This window comes from Lipophrys pholis (assembly GCF_963383615.2).
Source record: "Lipophrys pholis genome assembly, chromosome: 1".
NCBI classification, from domain to species: Eukaryota; Metazoa; Chordata; class Actinopteri; order Blenniiformes; family Blenniidae; genus Lipophrys; species Lipophrys pholis.
The window spans coordinates 95,022-120,055 of NC_137635.1; the positions used below are offsets into that span (position 1 = coordinate 95,022).

At 51.4% G+C, this 25,034-nt stretch overlaps 1 protein-coding gene and 1 long non-coding RNA gene across 2 annotated transcripts in view; one reads left to right on the forward strand and one right to left on the reverse strand.

The window, feature by feature from the left end:
• Positions 1-2,347: 2,347 nt before the first annotated feature.
• On the forward strand, positions 2,348-4,873 carry LOC308116748. Its single transcript, XR_013935785.1, has 3 exons — positions 2,348-2,662; positions 3,374-3,924; positions 4,084-4,873. It is a non-coding gene; the product is annotated as an uncharacterized lncRNA (long non-coding RNA).
• cep131 (centrosomal protein 131) overlaps positions 2,658-25,034 on the reverse strand; it is a 42,612-nt gene continuing 20,235 nt past the window's right edge. Inside the window, exons 17-29 of the mRNA XM_080475099.1 lie at positions 23,987-24,292; positions 23,781-23,906; positions 23,018-23,134; positions 21,931-22,033; positions 18,500-18,701; positions 11,378-11,485; positions 10,383-10,500; positions 8,190-8,264; positions 6,641-6,783; positions 3,991-4,168; positions 3,704-3,900; positions 2,953-3,013; positions 2,658-2,868 (exon numbers count right to left, since the gene is read on the reverse strand). Coding sequence (XP_080331225.1) covers positions 2,797-2,868; positions 2,953-3,013; positions 3,704-3,900; positions 3,991-4,168; positions 6,641-6,783; positions 8,190-8,264; positions 10,383-10,500; positions 11,378-11,485; positions 18,500-18,701; positions 21,931-22,033; positions 23,018-23,134; positions 23,781-23,906; positions 23,987-24,292 — 1,806 coding nt within the window. The 3' untranslated portion in view covers positions 2,658-2,796. The remainder of the gene's footprint in view (positions 2,869-2,952; positions 3,014-3,703; positions 3,901-3,990; positions 4,169-6,640; positions 6,784-8,189; positions 8,265-10,382; positions 10,501-11,377; positions 11,486-18,499; positions 18,702-21,930; positions 22,034-23,017; positions 23,135-23,780; positions 23,907-23,986; positions 24,293-25,034) is intronic.

The window sequence follows — 25,034 nt, forward strand, 5'->3', positions numbered from 1 at the left end:
TATAAAATTAGCAAAATTAGCTCATGAAAATCCCAGTCAGTTCTAGAAGCCCCTTTACAGGAAAAATATAAATATCTGGAGCTAAAAACTATTTCACAGAGTTACTGGTTGACCCGCTAAACTCCCTGGTTCTAACAAAGATCCACATCCTCTGCTCTGAAGTTTGTTTGAGAAATTACACCGTCAATCAAAGGTGGAACAAAGCTCTTTGTTCTTTACTGTCAATGCAGAGGAAGAGTTAGACGGGCTCTTTGGCTTCCTTTTGCTTGGACGAGTTCCATGTGAGAGAAAACCTCACCTGCTCTCTTCACACATCTAAAAATGGCAGTTTGTCTCACTGGGACAAAAACTGCTGGAGTGCTTCAGTGTTTCCTGCTGCAGGACTAGATAGAAATAGAGGAAGAAGAAGAAGTATTTAGTGACCGTGAGGGGTTCTCACATGGCACTGGTCCTCAATACCTTACCTCAGGGTTCAGTTTCTCTTGTCCCCCCCCCCCCCCCAGCTCAAGCTATGGACTGCTCTGACTGAAATGTAATCCACAAAGCCATACTGTGTCCAGGGGGTGGGGGGGGGGGGGGGTGGAGGTTTGTATCTATAGAGCACCACAGGAACAAGTTCAGAGTGACTTCTTAGTGCTGAGCTTCCAGCTTCATTTCTCACTTCTGGGACTAATAAAGGTTTATCTCATCTTATGTAATGTAATCTTCTGTAATGTAATCTAATGTAATGTAATCTAATGTAACTGAAACTAATTGAGCTGAAGTCTGACGCTTGTTTGGTTTTTGGATGACGGAAAACAGACAGTTGTTAACGTGTGGCCAAATGAGCTTGAGGAGATATTTCAGGTACTTTGTGCTCTTTAGTTTAGTTTAAAATCTTTTAACAAAAACGGAGAAAAGAAAAGTGGTTTTATTGTTGCTAACCAGCGTCTGTTCAGCAGATTAGATCATAAAACACAACAGAGGCTGCAGATCATAGTGATTACTCAATAAAACACTACAAGATAAAACTGGGTCACTCACTACTGCCACCTAAAGCTCAAAGGTGGTGCTGCTCAAAGTTGACTTACTGCACCTTTAATCCACCTTAAATAACCTTAAAAGTTCTGAAATCAGCGTCAGACCACAAGATTTAAAGGTGAACGAGGAGAGAAAAATGATGTTTCATTGTTGTGGTTCATTCAATTAAAATGAGATTTTAACCTCCGTCTGCTGAATTCAGAAGATCAAACTTTTTATTGGTCCTGAATGTGAAGCAGGTGAATCCAGTGGAGATAACAGAACTATTTATCTCAACAAATCAATCATTCCTGGAGCAGTGAAGTGGAACTACGAGCTAAACAAAGACGGATCACAACAGTTTGATCTAAAATAACTGCAGAATGGAATTTTTTCAGTTCTGATAAACATAACTTTGTTAAAGCAGTATCTGAGCAATAATTTAGAAAAATTAATGTTTAAAATGGATTCAGTCATTTGTCACCAAAAAGAGAAGGAAACAAGGCGAAGACTTCCTGCTGACGGTACTGAGGTACTGAGCAGTGCAGGGAGGAAGTGGCATCACACAGCAGTGCTGCAGTGCAGTTTAGTGTGGCTTTGAACATCCTGTGGTCACATGTCTGTTGCCCCTCAGAGCCAGCGTCTGCCCCTCAGAGCCAGCGTCTGCCCCTCAGAGCCAGCGTCTGCCCCTCAGAGCCAGCGTCTGCCCCTCAGAGCCAGCGTCTGCCCCTCAGAGCCAGCGTCTGCCCCTCAGAGCCAGCGTCTGCCCCTCAGAGCCAGCGTCTGCCCCTCAGAACCAGCGTCTGCCCCTCAGAGCCAGCGTCTGCCCCTCAGAGCCAGCGTCTGCCCCTCAGAGCCAGCGTCTGCCCCTCAGAACCAGCGTCTGCCCCTCAGAACCAGCGTCTGCCCCTCAGAACCAGCGTCTGCCCCGCTCTGTCTCGGCTCAGCTTCTCTAATCCTTCCAACATTCCCCCTCTCCTCCCTCTTCCTTTTCTTCCCGACATTCACAAACCTCCAGAGCAACTCTGCAATCATCTGACCTCAACGTTCCATTTCTCTTTCTCCTCTTCCTTCCAGTCCTCTGCTCGTTCCATTTCTCTTTCTCCTCTTCCTTCCAGTCCTCTGCTCATTTCATTCTCTCTTCCAACAGACGCACCTCATGCTTTCTAAATTTGGCCTGGAGCAAGCGGCAGTGGTGATTCTGGCTGAAAGCCCATGAAACATCTGATCAGAGCTGGTGGCACGGGGTGGGTGGAAGTGTGGGGGGGTTGGTGGGGGGGGGGGGGGGGGGGGGGGGGGGGGTGCGTATTGTAATTAGTGTGAGCCTGCAGGCGGGGCATGACTCGACACAGCAAGAGAGCGACTTGTTTCAGGCTGAATAAGAGCTCATGCTTCAGGTCCTAGCTGCAGGCGCCAGAGTTCAGAACAGAACCCCCCCACAGAGTCCCCCCACGTCTGAACATCTGGAAGTGTTACACTGTGTGGCAGCTCTGTGGGTGAACATTCCTGCTGCTGACGGCTGCAGCGGAGGCAGAAGAAGGGTACAATTCCTCCCAACAACTGAAACAGAGAGACGTCTGGCCTGACATTTAGACGTTCCTACAACACGTTCCTTCACGCCTGGGGGACCGTGCATCGTTCTGCTCAGGACCTTTTAAATGAGGTAGGACAGGGTTCAGTCACTTGTTCAACCACCTGAAGTTTCACAGGTTCAGTCTTGCTGGAGGAGAAAAAAATACAAAACTCCTCAGCAGACGGGGGAGGCGAGAGGAACTGAGGAGGGGGGGGTCTGCATCGTCACTTCTCCAGCAGCTGCTTCTTCTGCTGCTCCCACAAGGCCTCCAGGTGGTCCGCCCTCTTCACAGCAGCCTATCAGAGGACAGATGTGTGTTTACAAGAGCTGTCCGTAATCAGTCTGTCTCACTCTGCAGGGTGGGGGGTTGGGGGGGTCACCTGGTACTGCTTCTGCAGGGTGCTTACGATCTCCTCCTTCTTCAAGATGGCAGACTTCACTCTGGAAAACAGACAACGGGACGTGGATGAGGAGGGTGTTTACATTTAATGTTAACGTGTTTACATTTAATGTTAACATGATCACACCTGACGTTAACGTGTTTACATTTAACGTTAACGTGTTTACATTTAATGTTAACATGATCACACCTGACGTTAACGTGTTTACATTTAATGTTAACATGATCACACCTGACGTTAACGTGTTTACATTTAATGTTAACGTGTTTACATTTAATGTTAACATGATCACACCCGACTTTAACGTGTTTACACCTGACATTAAGATATTTTGCAACGTTTTCTTTTCGTGTCTGCTTCTTCAGATATACGCTGTTAGCCTTGTTTATTTACTACCCAGAATACCCGGCGCTCTACGTCACGTCTTCTCACATCTTCTGGAAAGTATGCTGACCATCCCTGACGTGTTCACACTGGCCATGATCTGGACCATAGTTCACAGACCCACATTTTCAAGTGGACCAGGGTTGACTTGTTTGATCCAGAAAAGAGTCCGGGGAGCTTTCACACTGGCCCAAACGAAGCAAACTTTCTCTGAAACAAACTCTGGTCCGGACCAAGCAGGGCTGGTATGGACGCACCCTAAATGTAGGCGTGAAACCGAGTGTGTGTGACTGTTAGTGCGGAACCAGATGGTGGGACGTTTTTCAGATCTCCTTGATGCTCTCACCTTTGGTGGACTTCAGCCAGCTCCTCCTCCTTCTCCCGGCTCAGCCTCTCCACCTCCAGCCTCAGCCTGGCTCGCACCTCCGACACCTCCACCTTCAGCCGGCGGTTCTCCTCCTCAGTCGTCACCAGCCGATCTGCAAACTCCTGCCTGATCACCTCGGCCAGGCCGCGGCGCTCGTCTGCCAGCTTGTCTCTGGCCTGAATGACAAATGGAGGACGTTGGTAAGGTGTCAAAGAGAAGCTGTCTGAAATCTGAAGTTGTTAATGTGTCTGAGGTTTCTTTTTCACCTGCGAGATGTCCGCCATCTCCTGCTCCTTCTGTCGGAGTGCGGCCTGAAGTCTTAGCAGCTCTCCCTCCATCTCCATCTGCTGCCTCCTCAGCTCCTGATGTTTCTCCACGGCCGTCCTCTCAGAGCACTCCAGCTCCCTCAGCTCCGCCTCGTACTTCTCCCTCACACGCTTCATCCTGCAAACATAGGGTCCTCACCGGGGTCACATTGGTTCCAACCATTGGAAATAGAGCATGACATAGAACATGACGACTTTCCAAGGAACTGGTGAGTAGCTTTGGTTAACTTGTTTGTTGTTGAACACTTTCAGAGCTGCTGTTGTTCCATCCCACCTTTACCACATGTAAGGTTTTAGCATCAGATATTGTTTTCCACATTTACTGTTTGACTAATCTCCTGTTTAATGAGGAGGAGCTTCATTATTCCAGAACTTATTCAGTCCTCCCAACAGCGACATGCAACATGTCCCACCGTAAGTGTTAGAGTAATTTTATATATAGTTGCCATATCCGTGCTTAATTATATTCATGTTCAAGTTCAGTTTTATTCCTTGTGTTCTTTCTTAGCAGCGCCGCTGAGGCGCGCGCTGCTCACTAATCATATGTTCTGAGCAGGTCAACCTGACCGAGGCTGATAAGCAGGATGAGCCATGTTATCCACACAGCTGCCTTCTCGACGTCCCATGGCAGGGGATGTCCTTTGATTGTACTCATAGTTGATAAAACTGTTAAAACTCACAGAATGTTTGTTTCTATGATGTGTATCCTGTAAACCCTCCCCTTTGTTAAATGGAATAAAAACGCAGGAGAAATGATCTGGGAGCAGAGTGGATAGGAGGTGTACTTGGGTACACTCCTAATCATTTCTCCTCGCGAGTAAACAAAGCTCATTTCTTGTTGTCTTCTTCTCCTTTCTTGCAGATTTAATAAATGTCCGTAGCTTAAACCTGACAGTAAGTTACAATAGCCTGTTTCACAGCAAATTATTGGACATCAGCATCAGTAATAATAATAACTTTTTTTATATAGCACTTTTCAGAACACATGTTGCACAAAGTGCTTCACAGCAAAAACACAAACAAAAAGTCAGGCGAGACAGAGGAGACGAGTTATCAAAGAGACGGACAAGTGGTCATCAAAAAGACGGGAAAATTATAGACAAAAATTATTATTGCCGACAAAACACCACCGGTGTATGTGGCCTAGAGAAAGAGCATGTAAAAAGATAAAAGGGCAACATTTTATTAAAAATGGAGGCTTCAATTAAAAGTGAGTCTATAAAAGTGGATTTTTAAAAGAGATTTAAAAGAGGTCACATTAACATTTTTACATCGCAAGTCGCTTCCTTTTCTAAGCTGTGAGGATGGTAGGAGCTTATCTCAGATGGTCATTAGATTTACAAATATGCTTCTTTCAAGAAGAGAGAACATCCAGACTATAGAGCTTCTTCCTCTTCTAACATAATAATAATAATAATAATAATAATAATAATAATAATGGCTTGGATTTATATAGCGCTTTTCTCGCACTGACTCAAAGCGCGTCCAGAGACCATGATTCATTCATACCAGTCCCACCAGTGATGCTAAGCTATGTTGTAGCCACAGCTGCCCTGGGGCTGCTGACGGAGGCCTGGCTGCCATTTTGCGCCGACCACCACCAACATTCATGCACCATTCATACCCATTCATACGAGGCAATGTGGGTAAAGTGCCTTGCCCAAGGACACAACTACAATGACTGTTTGATAGAGTGGGATCCAGATTATAGAGCTTCTTCCTCCTCTAACATGCAGATTATATCATGTATTCAATATTAAAGAATAAAGCAGTTATTCAATAAAGTGTTGAAAAGCCTTTGCAAGTTATAAAGTTAATGATAAACCCTGAATTCAGATCTGCAGACATGAGGGATCAACAAGTTTGCAGAAAAGGTGAGGAGCACAAAAACTGAATGCTTGTTTGGACTGGAGGAATAAATGTGAGGCGATTCACCCGAGGCCTCACTCCTGTAAAATCACACACATGAATCAGAGGCTTGTTCAAGATCAACTTCCTGTGTCTGTATGTTGGCAGTTTATTTCACTTGTTTTGCTTCATGAATCTGCTTCTTTAAAGAAATCCTACAAGAACAGAGAAGGCTTGATAAAAGCTTCACTGATCTTTAGCCATGTTCAGTACATGAAAGTTCCTTGAAGGTCCTGACAGATGGATCATCGCCGTGCAGCAGAGCACCAGTGTGGAAACAAGCTCAAAACAGTAGCAGCTAACCAATGTGACGAGGATATAGATGAGAGCATGTCGCTGTAAAGTTTCACTTTCAATAAAGTTTCAACAAACCCCCGTTTAATTAGATCCATTATTTCAATGGAGTCCCTCTACTATTTTTCTCACCACTATTCTGACTGTGCTGCACCTTTATTCTATTCCAGAGTCAAGACAACTTCTCTTTAAAAGTGCTTTGAGACGACCATGTTGTTACTGGGGATTTGAACATAAAACTGAACATTTGAGTTGCAATTGTGGTCCGAATAGAAACAAATCAGTGACTATGAATGGTTTTGTTCTGAATGTCTGCAGCAGTGAGAACGTCTGGGTTCGGGTTAGTGGTGGTCCTGCGTGCTGCTGCAGCCTCTTCCATCTTGCTCACCTGCTTTCTGACGCCCTCTCATGCTCCTCTTTATCCTTGCTGGTCTCCTCCTCCAGGGCCCAGATGGCGAGCTCGATTTCTTTGTCGCGTTTTCGCCGCAGTTCATCTTTCAGCTCACGCTCGCGGCTCAGCAGCCATGCTTCCTACAAACACACATCCCGTCAGGCCACATGCTTTTCTAACTTCCTGTTCAAACCGTCCGCATTAACAACGGTAGGTGTTGTCCTACACATTTAGATGTTTGTCATTATAGAGGAGGAGCTGGTATGAGGTTTTACCAAAGTTCTACATGAAGAGAGGGCGGAGAGCTGGAAACCAACAAATCAGTTTAAAGCTCCTTGGTCAGGTTTCTGCACACAAGTCCGACATGTCGGGTCACCCTGGAACCTTTCTAGTTCAACTGCTGAAGGTTTAGTCGATTTCACTGTCACATGTCATGAACGTCCTGATCTCCCTGAATGTTCTCTTTCCCCTCCCCTTCCTGCAGGTACAGCCCCCCCCCAGTCAGATGGTTTCTGTCCTCTCTCCCCTTCCTGCAGGTACAGACCCCCCCCCCCCCCAGTCAGATGGTTTCTGTCCTCTCTCCCCTTCCTGCAGGTACAGCCCCCCCCCAGTCAGATGGTTTCTGTCCTCTCTCCCCTTCCTGCAGGTACAGCCCCCCCCCAGTCAGATGGTTTCTGTCCTCTCTCCCCTTCCTGCAGGTACAGCCCCCCCCCCCCCCAGTCAGATGGTTTCTGTCCTCTCTCCCCTTCCTGCAGGTACAGCCCCCCCCCCCAGTCAGATGGTTTCTGTCCTCTCTCCCCTTCCTGCAGGTACAGCCCCCCCCCAGTCAGATGGTTTCTGTCCTCTCTCCCCTTCCTGCAGGTACAGCCCCCCCCCCCCCCAGTCAGATGGTTTCTGTCCTCTCTCCCCTTCCTGCAGGTACAGCCCCCCCCCCCCAGTCAGATGGTTTCTGTCCTCTCTCCCCTTCCTGCAGGTACAGCCCCCCCCCCCCCCAGTCAGATGGTTTCTGTCCTCTCTCCCCTTCCTGCAGGTACAGCCCCCCCCCCCCCAGTCAGATGGTTTCTGTCCTCTCTCCCCTTCCTGCAGGTACAGCCCCCGCCCAGTCAGATGGTTTCTGTCCTCTCTCCCCTTCCTGCAGGTACAGACCCCCCCCCCCCAGTCAGATGGTTTCTGTCCTCTCTCCCCTTCCTGCAGGTACAGCCCCCGCCCAGTCAGATGGTTTCTGTCCTCTCTCCCCTTCCTGCAGGTACAGACCCCCCCCCCCCAGTCAGATGGTTTCTGTCCTCTCTCCCCTTCCTGCAGGTACAGCCCCCCCCCCCCCCCCAGTCAGATGGTTTCTGTCCTCTCTTCCCTTCCTGCAGGTACAGACCCCCAAGACACGCCCTCCAGTCCAGGATGAGTCTTCACACATTTGACACAGTTTTACAGGAAGAGACAAAGAGCGAAAGTGGTTTTATTATCGTAAATGTTTTTCAGCATTATTTGGTAAAGATTAGGAAAGAAATCAAAGTCCAGTCAGAGTTTGCAGATTTAAAAATAAAAAAACCTCTTTCTTCTTGTAGGTTTCTTCCCATGTCTGTTTTTCAATGTCCAGCCGCTCCTGTAACGCCTTCATTTCCACCTGCACACACACACACACACACACACACACACACACACACACACACACACACACACACACACACACACACACACACACACACACACACACACACACACACACACACACACACACACACACACTGATGATGATTCAAAAGTCAAAGTAAAATGTATTATCGATACTACGATATGTACAGGACGTACAGAGTTTCCAAATGCCCTTTCTCTCTGGCCCATGTTGTGGTACAGGAAACATAAAAGCATCAAAATAAATAAATAATGATGGTGATGATAGTGATGATGGTCATGATGGTGGTGGTTGTGGTAATGATGGTGGTGATGATGGTCATGATGGTGGTGGTTGTGGTAATGATGGTGGTGATGATGACGATGACGGTGGTGATGATGATGATGGTGGTGGTTGTGGTAATGATGGTGGTGATGATGACGATGACGGTGGTGATGATGATGATGGTGGTGGTTGTGGTAATGATGGTGGTGATGATGGTCATGATGGTGGTGGTTGTGGTAATGATGGTGGTGATGATGACGATGACGGTGGTGATGATGATGATGGTGGTGGTTGTGGTAATGATGGTGGTGATGATGATGATGGTGGTGGTTGTGGTAATGATGGTGGTGATGATGACGATGACGGTGGTGATGATGATGATGGTGGTGGTTGTGGTAATGATGGTGGTGATGATGGTCATGATGGTGGTGGTGATGACGATGACGGTGGTGATGATGATGATGGTGGTGGTTGTGGTAATGATGGTGGTGATGATGACGATGACGGTGGTGATGATGGTGGTGATGATGACGATGACGGTGGTGATGATGATGATGGTGGTGGTTGTGGTAATGATGGTGTTGATGATGACGATGATGGTGGTGATGATGATGATGGTGGTGGTTGTGGTAATGATGGTGGTGATGATGACGATGATGGTGGTGATGATGATGATGGTGGTGGTTGTGGTAATGATGGTGGTGATGATGGTCATGATGGTGGTGGTTGTGGTAATGATGGTGGTGATGATGACGATGACGGTGGTGATGATGATGATGGTGGTGGTTGTGGTAATGATGGTGGTGATGATGATGATGGTGGTGGTTGTGGTAATGATGGTGGTGATGATGACGATGACGGTGGTGATGATGATGATGGTGGTGGTTGTGGTAATGATGGTGGTGATGATGGTCATGATGGTGGTGGTGATGACGATGACGGTGGTGATGATGATGATGGTGGTGGTTGTGGTAATGATGGTGGTGATGATGACGATGACGGTGGTGATGATGGTGGTGATGATGACGATGACGGTGGTGATGATGATGATGGTGGTGGTTGTGGTAATGATGGTGTTGATGATGACGATGATGGTGGTGATGATGATGATGGTGGTGGTTGTGGTAATGATGGTGGTGATGATGACGATGATGGTGGTGATGATGATGATGGTGGTGGTTGTGGTAATGATGGTGTTGATGATGACGATGATGGTGGTGGTGGTGGTGGTTATGAGGGTGGTGGTGGTGATAATGATGGTCATGGTGGTGATGATGATGGTCATGATGGTGGCGATGATGAAGAAGACGGTGGTGGTGATGATAGTGATGATGGTCATGGTGGTGATGATGGTCATGATGGTGGTGGTTGTGGTAATGATGGTGGTGATGATGGTCATGATGGTGGTGGTTGTGGTAATGATGGTGGTGATGATGACGATGACGGTGGTGATGATGATGATGGTGGTGGTGGTTGTGGTAATGATGGTGGTGATGATGGTCATGATGGTGGTGGTTGTGGTAATGATGGTGGTGATGATGACGATGATGGTGGTGATGATGATGATGGTGGTGGTTGTGGTAATGATGGTGTTGATGATGACGATGATGGTGGTGGTGGTGGTGGTTATGAGGGTGGTGGTGGTGATAATGATGGTCATGGTGGTGATGATGATGGTCATGATGGTGGCGATGATGAAGAAGACGGTGGTGGTGATGATAGTGATGATGGTCATGGTGGTGATAATGATGGTCATGGTGGTGATGATGATGGTCATGATGGTGGTGATGATAGTGATGACGGTCATGGTGGTGATGACGATGATGATGATGATGCTCTCCTCACCTGGTGCCTCCTCTCCTGCTCCTCCCGGCTCTTGTCCAGCTCCTCTCGAAGAGCTCGTCCAGCCAGAGAACTGTTCACCTCCAGCTGCCGACGCAGATCCTCCAGCTCAGCGCGCTGCCTGTCACACAAATATAATACATTACTGTATTCATGTAATCAATTACCTTAAGTCAGGGGTACTCAAACCCGGGCATCGAGGGCTGATACCCTGCGCGTTTTAGCTCTCCCGGCTTCAGCACACCTCAATCTGATGATGATGTCATCATCAAGCTTGTAAAAAAGACCAATAAAGATCCTCATTACGTTCAGGTGTGTTGCTGCTGGAACAGACCTGGACCCTGCAGTACAAGAATTACAGACTCCTGCTCTAAGTATCTGTACTTTTGTGAGCATTTAATTTTCTTCTTGATTATCTTGTTTCTCTATTTTTGATCATTACATTTCATAGCCGACTTTAATTACAGTGCCCAGAAAGCTGCTGGGATCAGGGGTCAGGGGTCAGGGGTCAGGGATCAGGGGTCAGGGGTCAGAGTCACAATGAAGAGCGACGTTCGACTCTGCTGACCTTCAAACACAACCACGATTCCCTAAGAGCAAGTCATCACTATGTTACTGACGTTAGTGACCACAGAGTGAATTCATGCTCAAAACTTCTGATCTGCCTGTTTGTAGCTAATGAGTTACATTTTTTAACAGAGAAAATGCTTTTGTTTTTTTAATTTACATGTGTAACTTAAATCTATTTGGTCTGAGGAATGTGCTTTAAACTGGAGCTGCAGAATAGCGGTCTGTGGCAAACCCTGGTGAGGATGATGTGGACGTCTTCCTGTTTTGGAATATGAACTCTCAAATAACAGTGCTGGGCTTTTTTTTCATGGACCAAATCTTGACCAGATGCAGGATACCATTTTAGTTTTTAGTATTCATTCTTTTAATCACATGCACACAATACAATCCACAGTCCAATAGTCCCTGCAGATGACCTTTGACCTCACCTTGCAGCCAGCTGAGCCAGCCTGTCCTTCTCATCGGACACATCCTTGTAGAGACGCCTCCTCTGCTGCTGCAGGGACAACTCCTCCTCCTGCAGCTGCTTCTCATATCTGACACAACAATACACATCCAACCACAGAAGATACTGAACAGTTGAGCCCAAAGTGCCAGCTGGAAGATGTTAAGAAATCCACAGATGTAATATTGATGTTTGCTGCTTTTTATTATATTTACTGGTGCATTCAAAAATACAATCATCAGGAAATGTCCAATATTTTAAAGAACAGTTGGTACAGATGATGAGTTTGTTGTTAGAGTGCTGCCCTCTGGAGCTTCGTGCAGGAGAATGGGAGGCAGATCATTCAGTCATCAGTCAGGGAGGCTGACACAGTCTCTACTGAAGGTTGGGTCAGGGTCTCACCTCTGCTTGGCCAGGTCCCTCTCTCTCTGACAGGGTTTTGGTCATGGTCAGGGTCAGGGTCTCACCTCTGCTTGGCCAGGTCCCTCTCTCTCTGACAGGGTTTTAGTCAAGGTCAGGGTCAGGGTCTCACCTCTGCTTGGCCAGGTCCCTCTCTCTCTGACAGGGTTTTGGTCAGGGTCAGGGTCTCACCTCTGCTTGGCCAGGTCCCTCTCTCTCTGACAGGGTTTTGGTCATGGTCAGGGTCAGGGTCTCACCTTTGCTTGGCCAGGTCCCTCTCTCTCTGACAGGGTTTTGGTCAGGGTCAGGGTCTCACCTCTGCTTGGCCAGCTCCCTCTCTCTCTGACAGGGTTTTGGTCATGGTCAGGGTCAGGGTCTCACCTCTGCTTGGCCAGGTCCCTCTCTCTCTGACAGGGTTTTAGTCAAGGTCAGGGTCAGGGTCTCACCTCTGCTTGGCCAGGTCCCTCTCTCTCTGACAGGGTTTTGGTCAGGGTCAGGGTCTCACCTCTGCTTGGCCAGGTCCCTCTCTCTCTGACAGGGTTTTGGTCATGGTCAGGGTCAGGGTCTCACCTTTGCTTGGCCAGGTCCCTCTCTCTCTGACAGGGTTTTGGTCAGGGTCAGGGTCTCACCTCTGCTTGGCCAGGTCCCTCTCTCTCTGACAGGGTTTTAGTCAAGGTCAGGGTCAGGGTCTCACCTCTGCTTGGCCAGGTCCCTCTCTCTCTGACAGGGTTTTGGTCAGGGTCAGGGTCTCACCTCTGCTTGGCCAGGTCCCTCTCTCTCTGACAGGGTTTTGGTCATGGTCAGGGTCAGGGTCTCACCTCTGCTTGGCCAGGTCCCTCTCTCTCTGACAGGGTTTTGGTCAGGGTCAGGGTCAGGGTCTCACCTTTGCTTGGCCAGGTCCCTCTCTCTCTGACAGGGTTTTGGTCAGGGTCAGGGTCTCACCTCTGCTTGGCCAGGTCCCTCTCTCTCTGACAGGGTTTTAGTCAAGGTCAGGGTCAGGGTCTCACCTCTGCTTGGCCAGGTCCCTCTCTCTCTGACAGGGTTTTGGTCAGGGTCAGGGTCTCACCTCTGCTTGGCCAGGTCCCTCTCTCTCTGACAGGGTTTTGGTCATGGTCAGGGTCAGGGTCTCACCTCTGCTTGGCCAGGTCCCTCTCTCTCTGACAGGGTTTTGGTCAGGGTCAGGGTCAGGGTCTCACCTTTGCTTGGCCAGGTCCCTCTCTCTCTGACAGGGTTTTGGTCAGGGTCAGGGTCTCACCTCTGCTTGGCCAGGTCCCTCTCTCTCTGACAGGGTTTTAGTCAAGGTCAGGGTCAGGGTCTCACCTCTGCTTGGCCAGGTCCCTCTCTCTCTGACAGGGTTTTGGTCAGGGTCAGGGTCTCACCTCTGCTTGGCCAGGTCCCTCTCTCTCTGACAGGGTCTTGGTCAGGGTCAGGGTCTCACCTCTGCTTGGCCAGGTCCCTCTCTCTCTGACAGGGTTTTGGTCATGGTCAGGGTCAGGGTCTCACCTCTGCTTGGCCAGGTCCCTCTCTCTCTGACAGGGTTTTGGTCATGGTCAGGGTCAGGGTCTCACCTCTGCTTGGCCAGGTCCCTCTCTCTCTGACAGGGTTTTAGTCAAGGTCAGGGTCAGGGTCTCACCTCTGCTTGGCCAGGTCCCTCTCTCTCTGACAGGGTTTTGGTCAGGGTCAGGGTCTCACCTCTGCTTGGCCAGGTCCCTCTCTCTCTGACAGGGTTTTGGTCATGGTCAGGGTCAGGGTCTCACCTTTGCTTGGCCAGGTCCCTCTCTCTCTGATAGGGTTTTGGTCAGGGTCAGGGTCAGGGTCTCACCTTTGCTTGGCCAGGTCCCTCTCTCTCTGATAGGGTTTTGGTCAGGGTCAGGGTCTCACCTCTGCTTGGCCAGGTCCCTCTCTCTCTGACAGGGTTTTAGTCAAGGTCAGGGTCAGGGTCTCACCTCTGCTTGGCCAGGTCCCTCTCTCTCTGACAGGGTTTTGGTCAGGGTCAGGGTCTCACCTCTGCTTGGCCAGGTCCCTCTCTCTCTGACAGGGTTTTGGTCAGGGTCAGGGTCAGGGTCTCACCTTTGCTTGGCCAGGTCCCTCTCTCTCTGACAGGGTTTTGGTCAGGGTCAGGGTCTCACCTCTGCTTGGCCAGGTCCCTCTCTCTCTGACAGGGTTTTAGTCAAGGTCAGGGTCAGGGTCTCACCTCTGCTTGGCCAGGTCCCTCTCTCTCTGACAGGGTTTTGGTCAGGGTCAGGGTCTCACCTCTGCTTGGCCAGGTCCCTCTCTCTCTGACAGGGTTTTGGTCATGGTCAGGGTCAGGGTCTCACCTCTGCTTGGCCAGGTCCCTCTCTCTCTGACAGGGTTTTGGTCAGGGTCAGGGTCAGGGTCTCACCTTTGCTTGGCCAGGTCCCTCTCTCTCTGACAGGGTTTTGGTCAGGGTCAGGGTCTCACCTCTGCTTGGCCAGGTCCCTCTCTCTCTGACAGGGTTTTAGTCAAGGTCAGGGTCAGGGTCTCACCTCTGCTTGGCCAGGTCCCTCTCTCTCTGACAGGGTTTTGGTCAGGGTCAGGGTCTCACCTCTGCTTGGCCAGGTCCCTCTCTCTCTGACAGGGTTTTGGTCATGGTCAGGGTCAGGGTCTCACCTCTGCTTGGCCAGGTCCCTCTCTCTCTGACAGGGTTTTGGTCAGGGTCAGGGTCAGGGTCTCACCTTTGCTTGGCCAGGTCCCTCTCTCTCTGACAGGGTTTTGGTCAGGGTCAGGGTCTCACCTCTGCTTGGCCAGGTCCCTCTCTCTCTGACAGGGTTTTAGTCAAGGTCAGGGTCAGGGTCTCACCTCTGCTTGGCCAGGTCCCTCTCTCTCTGACAGGGTTTTGGTCAGGGTCAGGGTCTCACCTCTGCTTGGCCAGGTCCCTCTCTCTCTGACAGGGTCTTGGTCAGGGTCAGGGTCTCACCTCTGCTTGGCCAGGTCCCTCTCTCTCTGACAGGGTTTTGGTCATGGTCAGGGTCAGGGTCTCACCTCTGCTTGGCCAGGTCCCTCTCTCTCTGACAGGGTTTTGGTCATGGTCAGGGTCAGGGTCTCACCTCTGCTTGGCCAGGTCCCTCTCTCTCTGACAGGGTTTTAGTCAAGGTCAGGGTCAGGGTCTCACCTCTGCTTGGCCAGGTCCCTCTCTCTCTGACAGGGTTTTGGTCAGGGTCAGGGTCTCACCTCTGCTTGGCCAGGTCCCTCTCTCTCTGACAGGGTTTTGGTCATGGTCAGGGTCAGGGTCTCACCTTTGCTTGGCCAGGTCCCTCTCTCTCTGATAGGGTTTTGGTCAGGGTCAGGGTCAGGGTCTCACCTTTGCTTGGCCAGGTCCCTCTCTCTCTGATAGGGTTTTGGTCAGGGTCAGGGTCTCACCTCTGCTTGGCCAGGTCCCTCTCTCTCTGACAGGGTTTTAGTCAAGGTCAGGGTCAGGGTCTCACCTCTGCTTGGCCAGGTCCCTCTCTCTCTGACAGGGTTTTGGTCAGGGTCAGGGTCTCACCTCTGCTTGGCCAGGTCCCTCTCTCTCTGACAGGGTTTTGGTCAGGGTCAGGGTCAGGGTCTCACCTTTGCTTGGCCAGGTCCCTCTCTCTCTGACAGGGTTTTGGTCAGGGTCAGGGTCTCACCTCTGCTTGGCCAGGTCCCTCTCTCTCTGACAGGGTTTTAGTCAAGGTCAGGGTCAGGGTCTCACCTCTGCTTGGCCAGGTCCCTCTCTCTCTGACAGGGTTTTGGTCAGGGTCAGGGTCTCACCTCTGCTTGGCCAGGTCCCTCTCTCTCTGACAGGGTTTTGGTCATGGTCAGGGTCAGGGTCTCACCTCTGCTTGGCCAGGTCCCTCTCTCTCTGACAGGGTTTTGGTCAGGGTCAGGGTCAGGGTCTCACCTTTGCTTGGCCAGGTCCCTCTCTCTCTGACAGGGTTTTGGTCAGGGTCAGGGTCTCACCTCTGCTTGGCCAGGTCCCTCTCTCTCTGACAGGGTTTTAGTCAAGGTCAGGGTCAGGGTCTCACCTCTGCTTGGCCAGGTCCCTCTCTCTCTGACAGGGTTTTGGTCAGGGTCAGGGTCTCACCTCTGCTTGGCCAGGTCCCTCTCTCTCTGACAGGGTTTTGGTCAGGGTCAGGGTCTCACCTCTGCTTGGCCAGGTCCCTCTCTCTCTGACAGGGTTTTGGTCATGGTCAGTGTCAGGGTCTCACCTCTGCTTGGCCAGGTCCCTCTCTCTCTGACAGGGTTTTGGTCATGGTCAGGGTCAGGGTCTCACCTCTGCTTGGCCAGGTCCCTCTCTCTCTGACAGGGTTTTAGTCAAGGTCAGGGTCAGGGTCTCACCTCTGCTTGGCCAGGTCCCTCTCTCTCTGACAGGGTTTTGGTCAGGGTCAGGGTCTCACCTCTGCTTGGCCAGGTCCCTCTCTCTCTGACAGGGTTTTGGTCATGGTCAGGGTCAGGGTCTCACCTTTGCTTGGCCAGGTCCCTCTCTCTCTGATAGGGTTTTGGTCAGGGTCAGGGTCTCACCTCTGCTTGGCCAGGTCCCTCTCTCTCTGACAGGGTTTTAGTCAAGGTCAGGGTCTCACCTCTGCTTAGCCAGGTCCCTCTCTCTCTGACAGGGTTTTGGTCAGGGTCAGGGTCTCACCTCTGCTTGGCCAGGTCCCTCTCTCTCTGACAGGGTTTTGGTCAGGGTCAGGGTCAGGGTCTCACCTTTGCTTGGCCAGGTCCCTCTCTCTCTGACAGGGTTTTGGTCAAGGTCAGGGTCAGGGTCTCACCTCTGCTTGGCCAGGTCCCTCTCTCTCTGACAGGGTTTTAGTCAAGGTCAGGGTCAGGGTCTCACCTCTGCTTGGCCAGGTCCCTCTCTCTCTGACAGGGTTTTGGTCAGGGTCAGGGTCTCACCTCTGCTTGGCCAGGTCCCTCTCTCTCTGACAGGGTTTTGGTCAGGGTCAGGGTCAGGGTCTCACCTTTGCTTGGCCAGGTCCCTCTCTCTCTGACAGGGTTTTGGTCAGGGTCAGGGTCTCACCTCTGCTTGGCCAGGTCCCTCTCTCTCTGACAGGGTTTTAGTCAAGGTCAGGGTCAGGGTCTCACCTCTGCTTGGCCAGGTCCCTCTCTCTCTGACAGGGTTTTGGTCAGGGTCAGGGTCTCACCTCTGCTTGGCCAGGTCCCTCTCTCTCTGACAGGGTTTTGGTCAGGGTCAGGGTCTCACCTCTCCTTGGCCAGCTCCCGCTCTCTCTGACAGGGTTTTGGTCAGGGTCAGGGTCAGGGTCTCACCTCTGCTTGGCCAGCTCCCTCTCTCTCTGACAGGGTTTTGGTCAGGGTCAGGGTCAGGGTCTCACCTTTGCTTGGCCAGGTCCCTCTCTCTCTGACAGGGTTTTGGTCAAGGTCAGGGTCAGGGTCTCACCTCTGCTTGGCCAGGTCCCTCTCTCTCTGACAGGGTTTTAGTCAAGGTCAGGGTCAGGGTCTCACCTCTGCTTGGCCAGGTCCCTCTCTCTCTGACAGGGTTTTGGTCAGGGTCAGGGTCTCACCTCTGCTTGGCCAGGTCCCTCTCTCTCTGACAGGGTTTTGGTCAGGGTCAGGGTCAGGGTCTCACCTTTGCTTGGCCAGGTCCCTCTCTCTCTGACAGGGTTTTGGTCAGGGTCAGGGTCTCACCTCTGCTTGGCCAGGTCCCTCTCTCTCTGACAGGGTTTTAGTCAAGGTCAGGGTCAGGGTCTCACCTCTGCTTGGCCAGGTCCCTCTCTCTCTGACAGGGTTTTGGTCAGGGTCAGGGTCTCACCTCTGCTTGGCCAGGTCCCTCTCTCTCTGACAGGGTTTTGGTCAGGGTCAGGGTCTCACCTCTCCTTGGCCAGCTCCCGCTCTCTCTGACAGGGTTTTGGTCAGGGTCAGGGTCAGGGTCTCACCTCTGCTTGGCCAGCTCCCTCTCTCTCTGACAGGGTTTTGGTCTGGGTCAGGGTCAGGGTCTCACCTCTGCTTGGCCAGCTCCCGCTCTCTCTGACAGGGTTTTGGTCAGGGTCAGGGTCAGGGTCTCACCTCTGCTTGGCCAGGTCCCTCTCTCTCTGACAGGGTTTTGGTCAGGGTCAGGGTCTCACCTCTGCTTGGCCAGGTCCCTCTCTCTCTGACAGGGTTTTAGTCAAGGTCAGGGTCAGGGTCTCACCTCTGCTTGGCCAGCTCCCTCTCTCTCTGACAGGGTTTTGGTCAGGGTCAGGGTCAGGGTCTCACCTCTGCTTGGCCAGCTCCCTCTCTCTCTGACAGGGTTTTGGTCAGGGTCAGGGTCAGGGTCTCACCTCTGCTTGGCCAGGTCCCTCTCTCTCTGACAGGGTTTTGGTCAGGGTCAGGGTCTCACCTCTGCTTGGCCAGGTCCCGCTCTCTCTGACAGGGTTTTGGTCAGGGTCAGGGTCAGGGTCTCACCTCTGCTTGGCCAGGTCCCGCTCTCTCTGACAGGGTTTTGGTCAGGGTCAGGGTCAGGGTCTCACCTCTGCTTGGCCAGCTCCCTCTCTCTCTGACAGGGTTTTGGTCAGGGTCAGGGTCAGGGTCTCACCTCTGCTTGGCCAGCTCCCTCTCTCTCTGACAGGGTTTTGGTCAGGGTCAGGGTCAGGGTCTCACCTCTGCTTGGCCAGCTCCCTCTCTCTCTGACAGGGTTTTGGTCAGGGTCAGGGTCAGGGTCTCACCTCTGCTTGGCCAGCTCCCTCTCTCTCTGACAGGGTTTTGGTCAGGGTCAGGGTCAGGGTCTCACCTCTGCTTGGCCAGCTCCCGCTCTCTCTGACACTGCTCCTCCTTCTCCTTCTCCAGCTGCTGCCGGAGCTCCTCACACTGATGGATGAAACGCTGCGCCGCGCGCTCGTCTGCCTGCAGCAGCTCCACTTCGTGAAGCGTCCGCAGCTTCTTCAGCTCCTGTTTGTGCTTCGAGATGAGCTTCTGGATCTCTGGCTCCAGACCTGGGGAGGGGGGGTGGGGGGTGGGGGGGTGAGGGTCTGTTTGGTGTTCTGGAGACGATCTACTGGAAGGATGTTCTCATGACCATTCAGATCTTGTTGTTTCACAGCACTGACCTGCTACCAGGAGACAGTCAACAACCTGGTCCAAGCCTTGGATAAAACCTCCCTCCAGCTGAACGTTACAAAACATAGACACACACATCGCATCCACCTTTTCAAAACACAAAAACACACCCTTACATACATCCAACACACATATAGGGCAGGGGAAGGGCGGGAGACGTGGCTCCCCCCAGCACCTCCCGCTGGGGTCCCGCCCCGGCCCGGGGTGAGTGCGGCTGGAGTACGGGGGGCGCGCTCCCTCGGGCGCGGCGCTTGTGGGGGGGCTGGGGTGCGGTGCTCCTTCTCCACTTGCTGTTGGATTGGTGGAGGTTGGGATACCGCGGTGGCCGGGAGGGGGCCCGGCCGGCGGCCTGAGGGTGCGAGAGTCATCACTCCCCCCCCCGTTCCGTGTGTGTGTGTGTGTGTGTGTGTGTGTGTGTTTGTGTGTGTGTGTGTGTGTGTGTGTGTGGGGGTGTGTGGGTGTGCGGGGTGGGTCATGGGTTGGGTTTCCCAATCAAGACCCGGGGGGAGGGGTTATGGGGCGGGTGGATTATGAGGCTCCTGGGGGTGTAGAGTTGACTGTTCTCCGACCGGGGCCTGCGCCGGGCTTCGCTTTCCTGGGTCTGGGGGCGGGGCTGGTCCGGGGCGCGGCGGCTGGGGCCGTCTCTGCCTTACCGGGTTGGGGGGGGGCGGTGGGTGGGCCTGTTCCCGGGGGTGCGGTGGGACTCGCCGCCGGGGTTGGGGGGGCTCTCGGCCCGCTCGGCCCGGGGGCCCTGCTCCGGCCTTTTCTCGGCTTGGCGGCTTGGGTCGGGGCCTGGGGCCCTGTGCCCTTTGTCCTTCTCTTGTGGGCCCCTCTTGCCTGGGGGGGATTCCTCTCTGCATTCTCCGTCGGGTGCTTTTTGGGCGGGGGCGGGGCTCTCTGGGGTGGTTCGCTGGGGTCTCCCCGGGCCTGGGGGGCTTCTGTCTGCCGGGGTGGCGGTGTCCGGGCGCGGTGGCCTCGGACCCCGGGGTGTCACCACGGGTCCCCCCACAACAGTTCCGGCCACACCCAGTGGACAAGCCACACACACTCACATACACGCACACACACACACACACACTTTCACTCCTCACGAAAGGTGCTTCTGAAGTTGCTTGTTGTCTGTCATCATTTGCTCAAACTTTAAAAATCATGTTCCTCTTTTGTTGTTGCCTCTTTGTTATTTCATGTTCCTGCTTCACGTTACTGTCTAGATAGAGCTGCTCAGGCTGGTTAAATCTAGGAAATCATCTTACTGTCTAGATAGAGCTGCTCAGGCTGGTTCAATCTAATAACAGTTGGAAAGTATTTGGATGAGTGTGATTATTGCAAATAATATATGTAGCACAACAAGGACATTGTATGTTATCCCCTTCCCCCCACCCCCCTCCCCCCTCCCCCCTCGACTTTCTTCTCTCTCTTCTCTTCTCTCTCTCTTTGTGCGTTCCCCCCCGGTCGTGTACGGCAGCCATGCCAGCTTCTGACGGAGAAGGCAACAGGAGGAGACTCCAGGTCTCTCCCTGTTGCAAGACCAAAAACTGTTCTGACTCCGAAGGCTCTCAATCACATCATATTGTTGGCCCAAGCTGCCGAACAGGACAAGGGCAAAAAGAAAAAAAAAAAAAAAAAAAAAAAAAAAAAAAAAAAAAAAACAAAGGAGTTGATCCGAACTTCAGCTGCCTGAAGGAACTGATCTCCAGATCCAAAGAGCTCAACAGAGCTCTCACCCAAAATCCTGGACCGGGAGCTGCTCCCAGATCAATTGTGGCCAACTTTCTACAGTTCGAAACAAAATAAATGATTCGAAAAAAAGCGTGGCAGAAGATGATGCAGGTGGGCGGTAAACAAGTTTACTTCGATCATGACTACCCACCTGAAATCGTCTAGAATCGGAAAACCTACACGAGCATCAAAAGACTGTCAAAGGAGAAGGGAATCCGTTTCCAGACACTGCTCACAAAAATACGGATATACTGGAGCAACGGCGTAAAGACGCATGAGAGCGCCGGAGAAGCTGCAATCGACATGGAGGAACGACACTACACGGTGGAGACGCCAGCTGAGGACACCAGAGCTGTGGCGGATTGGAAGAAGGGACGAGCACCGGAGTGGCAGCGAGTGACAGGGAAAAGACGGAGCAGCGACACGGACACGAAGCAGCGTCACGAAGCAGCGACACGGACACGAAGCAGCGTCACGGACACGAAGCAGCGTCACGAAGCAGCGTCACGAAGCAGCGACACGAAGCAGCGACACGAAGCAGCGACACGAAGCAGCGTCACGAAGCAGCGACACGAAGCAGCGACACGGACACGAAGCAGCGTCACGGACACGAAGCAGCAACACGAAGCAGCGTCACGAAGCAGCGTCACGAAGCAGCGACACGAAGCAGCGACACGAAGCAGCGACACGGTGCACCAGGCAAGAGAAAGACTACGGGAGTACCAGCGGAATACAGAAAATAAAAAGAGGCAATGCTAAGGACCAGGGATGATACAGGTATGGACAAACACACATCAATATGATAACGTCACAAGAGTAGATATGGTGGAGAGACGAACACGGAAAACAGGATGATTGAATGAAACCATGTCCACAATCCAGATTAGTTTAAGTTTTTAAGAACAGGCTGGGAGAGGTCTGGTTATTTTGAGTTGGACTTGTCTAGACACTTAGGACACCACAAGTCGGGCTCAGGTCTAGGTCTAGGAAGGAGCCCTTTCTTCGAGATGAGGACACCTGCCTGCTAATTTTCATGGAAGAAGCTCATCGTAGACAGGAAGTACTGGAGGAACCACCCTGAAGGTCTGGAAACTTAACTGCACCTCTCTGGTCATTCCAACCTGACAATGACCACAAACAGTTACAAACATGACCTCTGAGACCCTGATGGGACGGGGTCACCGACCCCATGTTGGGAAGCACTGCATTAACTGATGGACCAACATTGGCATGACACCACTGTGACAGGATGTAATCAGTGTTCAGAGGTTTGAATGGAGGAAAAAAGAGGAGTTCCCATCGAATCAGGAGGATTACTTCCCCTTCCTCAGTTAAGACACTTTAAGCTCAGATTTCCACTCTGAGCTGAGGTTCAGCCCACATTACCTTTAACTGTGATCTCTTTGATCTTCTTAGTTTTCTCCTCAATCCATTTCTCCCGGCGGATCTTCTCTGTGGCACTCATGAGGTCTTTTAACTTCTTGATCTCCTAGGGAAGGTGAGAGGGAGGGTGAGGTCCTTCAGCTCCATGGTATTTGGGTAATTAAACACCAGAGAGACCACAATATGAACAGTATGATGGTGAGGAGGTGGGCACTGATGTAGATTCAGGGACAACACATTAAACTAAATAGAAAGACATGTAAAGCTCGATATCACAAAGAGGGAGGAGAGAAATGAAAGGACTCACATGCAGACTGTTGCTGAGCGGTGGAAAGAGAAATGAAATGAGACAATGATTTGTGCTATGAGTCTGGGACTATTGCCGAGGCAGAATGCAGAGAGCAGTTTCCGTGAGTGTCTTGATTTGTGTATGTGTATACGTATATATGTGAATGGATCCTTACATTTGAGTGTAAACAGATTTGTATTTTCCACATTTTTGCCAGTGTAATACCTCTGGTGTGTGTCAACAGGGACTAATACCTCTTTTCCCCACTACCTCCAACAAAACTGTGGGTTTCCTTCACCCCATTAGGGATACACACTCAGTGATTAGTGAAGCTAAAGAGTTTGGGACAAATCAAAAAAGCCAAGTCTGAAAAGATGTGTAGGGAGACATTTAGAGGTCCTTGTTGCATGCACAACTTAAATTACACATGTACATCACAAGCTGAACTGACTAACAAGGCAGTCATTGTATTTGAAGCCCAATAACACATGAACATCTGTGTGTATATAAATCCATGTGCACGCAAAAAAAATGACACACAAAAATCATCACACACATGAGAAAGTCAATACACATACATTTAAACAAACTGAGACTTCAAACTCATTGTGCTGCTACAAAGGGTCAGAGGAAGACAGTTACCTCGCACAAGGGACCCAGAATTTGCCACACCTACAGACACACAGACGAGGCCGGAGCAGAAAGGCAGAGAGAGAGGAGAGAACAGCAGCGCCGTGAGGAAAGCTGACACAGCTGATGAAAACACACACAAACAGCAAATGCATCTGTCTGTAGCTTCACCATCTCATGCTGCTCCTGCATCTGAGCCATCTTCTTCATGTACTTCTGGTCCACCTGCTGCAGCTCTCCCAGCACTCCTTCACAACGCTCATTCAGAGCCTTTTTATCGTTGATCAGCTGCAGACAAAGAGCAGAGACACAGCTTGTCATCAAGCTCTGATGACTGATTCCAGCTGCTACGTCACAAAACTAAAGGAGTTATTCTGGAGCTGCTGGAAGGCAAAGCCCTCACCATAAACATCAGGAGTGTGAGCACACATGTGAGTCTACAGAAGAGTGTGTCCTTCAAGTATTTGATCCATTGTCAACTTTTGCTGCTCCAGACGGTCGTTAACAAACCCAGAGGAGACCTTGCCTTGCCAAGAACAGAGTCAAAGACACAGGGCTACGTTTTGTCAAAGCATAGTGGCAAACAGATTTAAATTTAGATTATCATTAGATGAAGAAGGAGGTCTCCTTTGTGTATCCATCTCATAGCAAGACAGACTTCAGGAGAGAACACAATGAAAAACTAGCTTGAGTAGAAGAGACTGGTACATCCATCCATCCATCTTCTATCCCTCTTATCCTGTTCCGGATGGAGGGGCGCTGGAGCCTGGCGGGACTGGTACGAATGGATCCTATTGGATGTGATGTGTTTTACAGGGAGGAGTTACAGCCACATGGGAGGACGTGAATCAGATCACACTCGATCTCGAACAATGACGTATGAAGCACAATACAAGTATAAGTATATAGCAGCGCAGATGGCTTCTCTGTGTACCTGATCAATGAAGGTGAGGTGTCTCTGGATGGTGGCCTCATACTGCTCCTTCTGGAGCTCGTAGCCTCTGCTCAGCTCCCTCTCAGTCTCCTTCATGTGTCGGACCGTCAGCTCCCTCTGCTGGGCCTAATGGGAACAAACACACCAGAGTGAGTGTCATCCTGCGCGGCAGCTCAATGCACAGCAGTACTGTGTTAATGTGGCACCAGAGCGGCCTGCAGCATGTTGACGGTGCGCTTCTTCTCCACCAGTTCCATCTTGACTCTCATCATGCAGCCGCTGACCTCGGCGGCGGTGGCCGACGCCTGCTCCACGCCGGCGGCCGACGCCTGCTCCACGCCGGCGGCCGAAGCCTGCTCCACGCCGGCGGCCGACGCCTGCTCCACGCCGGCGGCCGACGCCTGCTCCACGCCGGCGGCCGACGCCTGCTCCACGCCGGCGGCCGACGCCTGCTCCACGCCGGCGGCCGACGCCTGCTCCACACCTGCCATTTCCTCCTCGGACAACATGGCCTGCAAACACACGGATCCACCAAGGTTCACCAACATGGTTTCCTTTGTGTAAATAAGCAACACAAGCATCGAGAGCACTCTGTATTCACTCTGATGACTGCTTTAGACTGGAGGGCTAGTGAGAGGACTCTGCACTACTGCTTTATACTGGGAGGGCTGGTGGGAGGACTCTATGTGTGTGTGTGTGTGTGTGTGTGTGTGTGTGTGTGTGTGTGTGTGTGTGTGTGTGTGTGTGTGTGTGTGTGTGTGTGTGTGTGTGTGTGTGTGTGTGTGTGTGTGTGTGTGTGTGTGTGTGTGTGTGAAACTTCCGTTGGATAAAGTAGTATTGGAAGTAGTATTCCTGTGTGGATTATTCTAACTCTCTCCACTTCCTGTCTGGATTATTGGAACTCTCTCCACTTTGGCCTAACTCACAAATCCTCTATAAACTGCAAATGATCCAGAATTCAGCTGCTGCAGCTCCATCCACCATATCTCTCCAGTTCTCCATCACCTCCATTGCCTCCCCGTTCACTTCTGTATTCAATTCAAAATCCGCCTCTTCACATTTAAGGCTGCTCAAACCGCCGCAAGATCTGTCTGATCTCCATGTTTTCAAGCTCTCGCTCTCTCAGATGCTCTTCCTCCATTCACCTCTCTGTCTCCTCCACCCATCTCACCACCATGAGGCTCTTTCACCTGTCTTGTCTTTAGTAAAAACTGTAAACCAACTGTAAAAACTTTTTTTAATACACTGTATGAA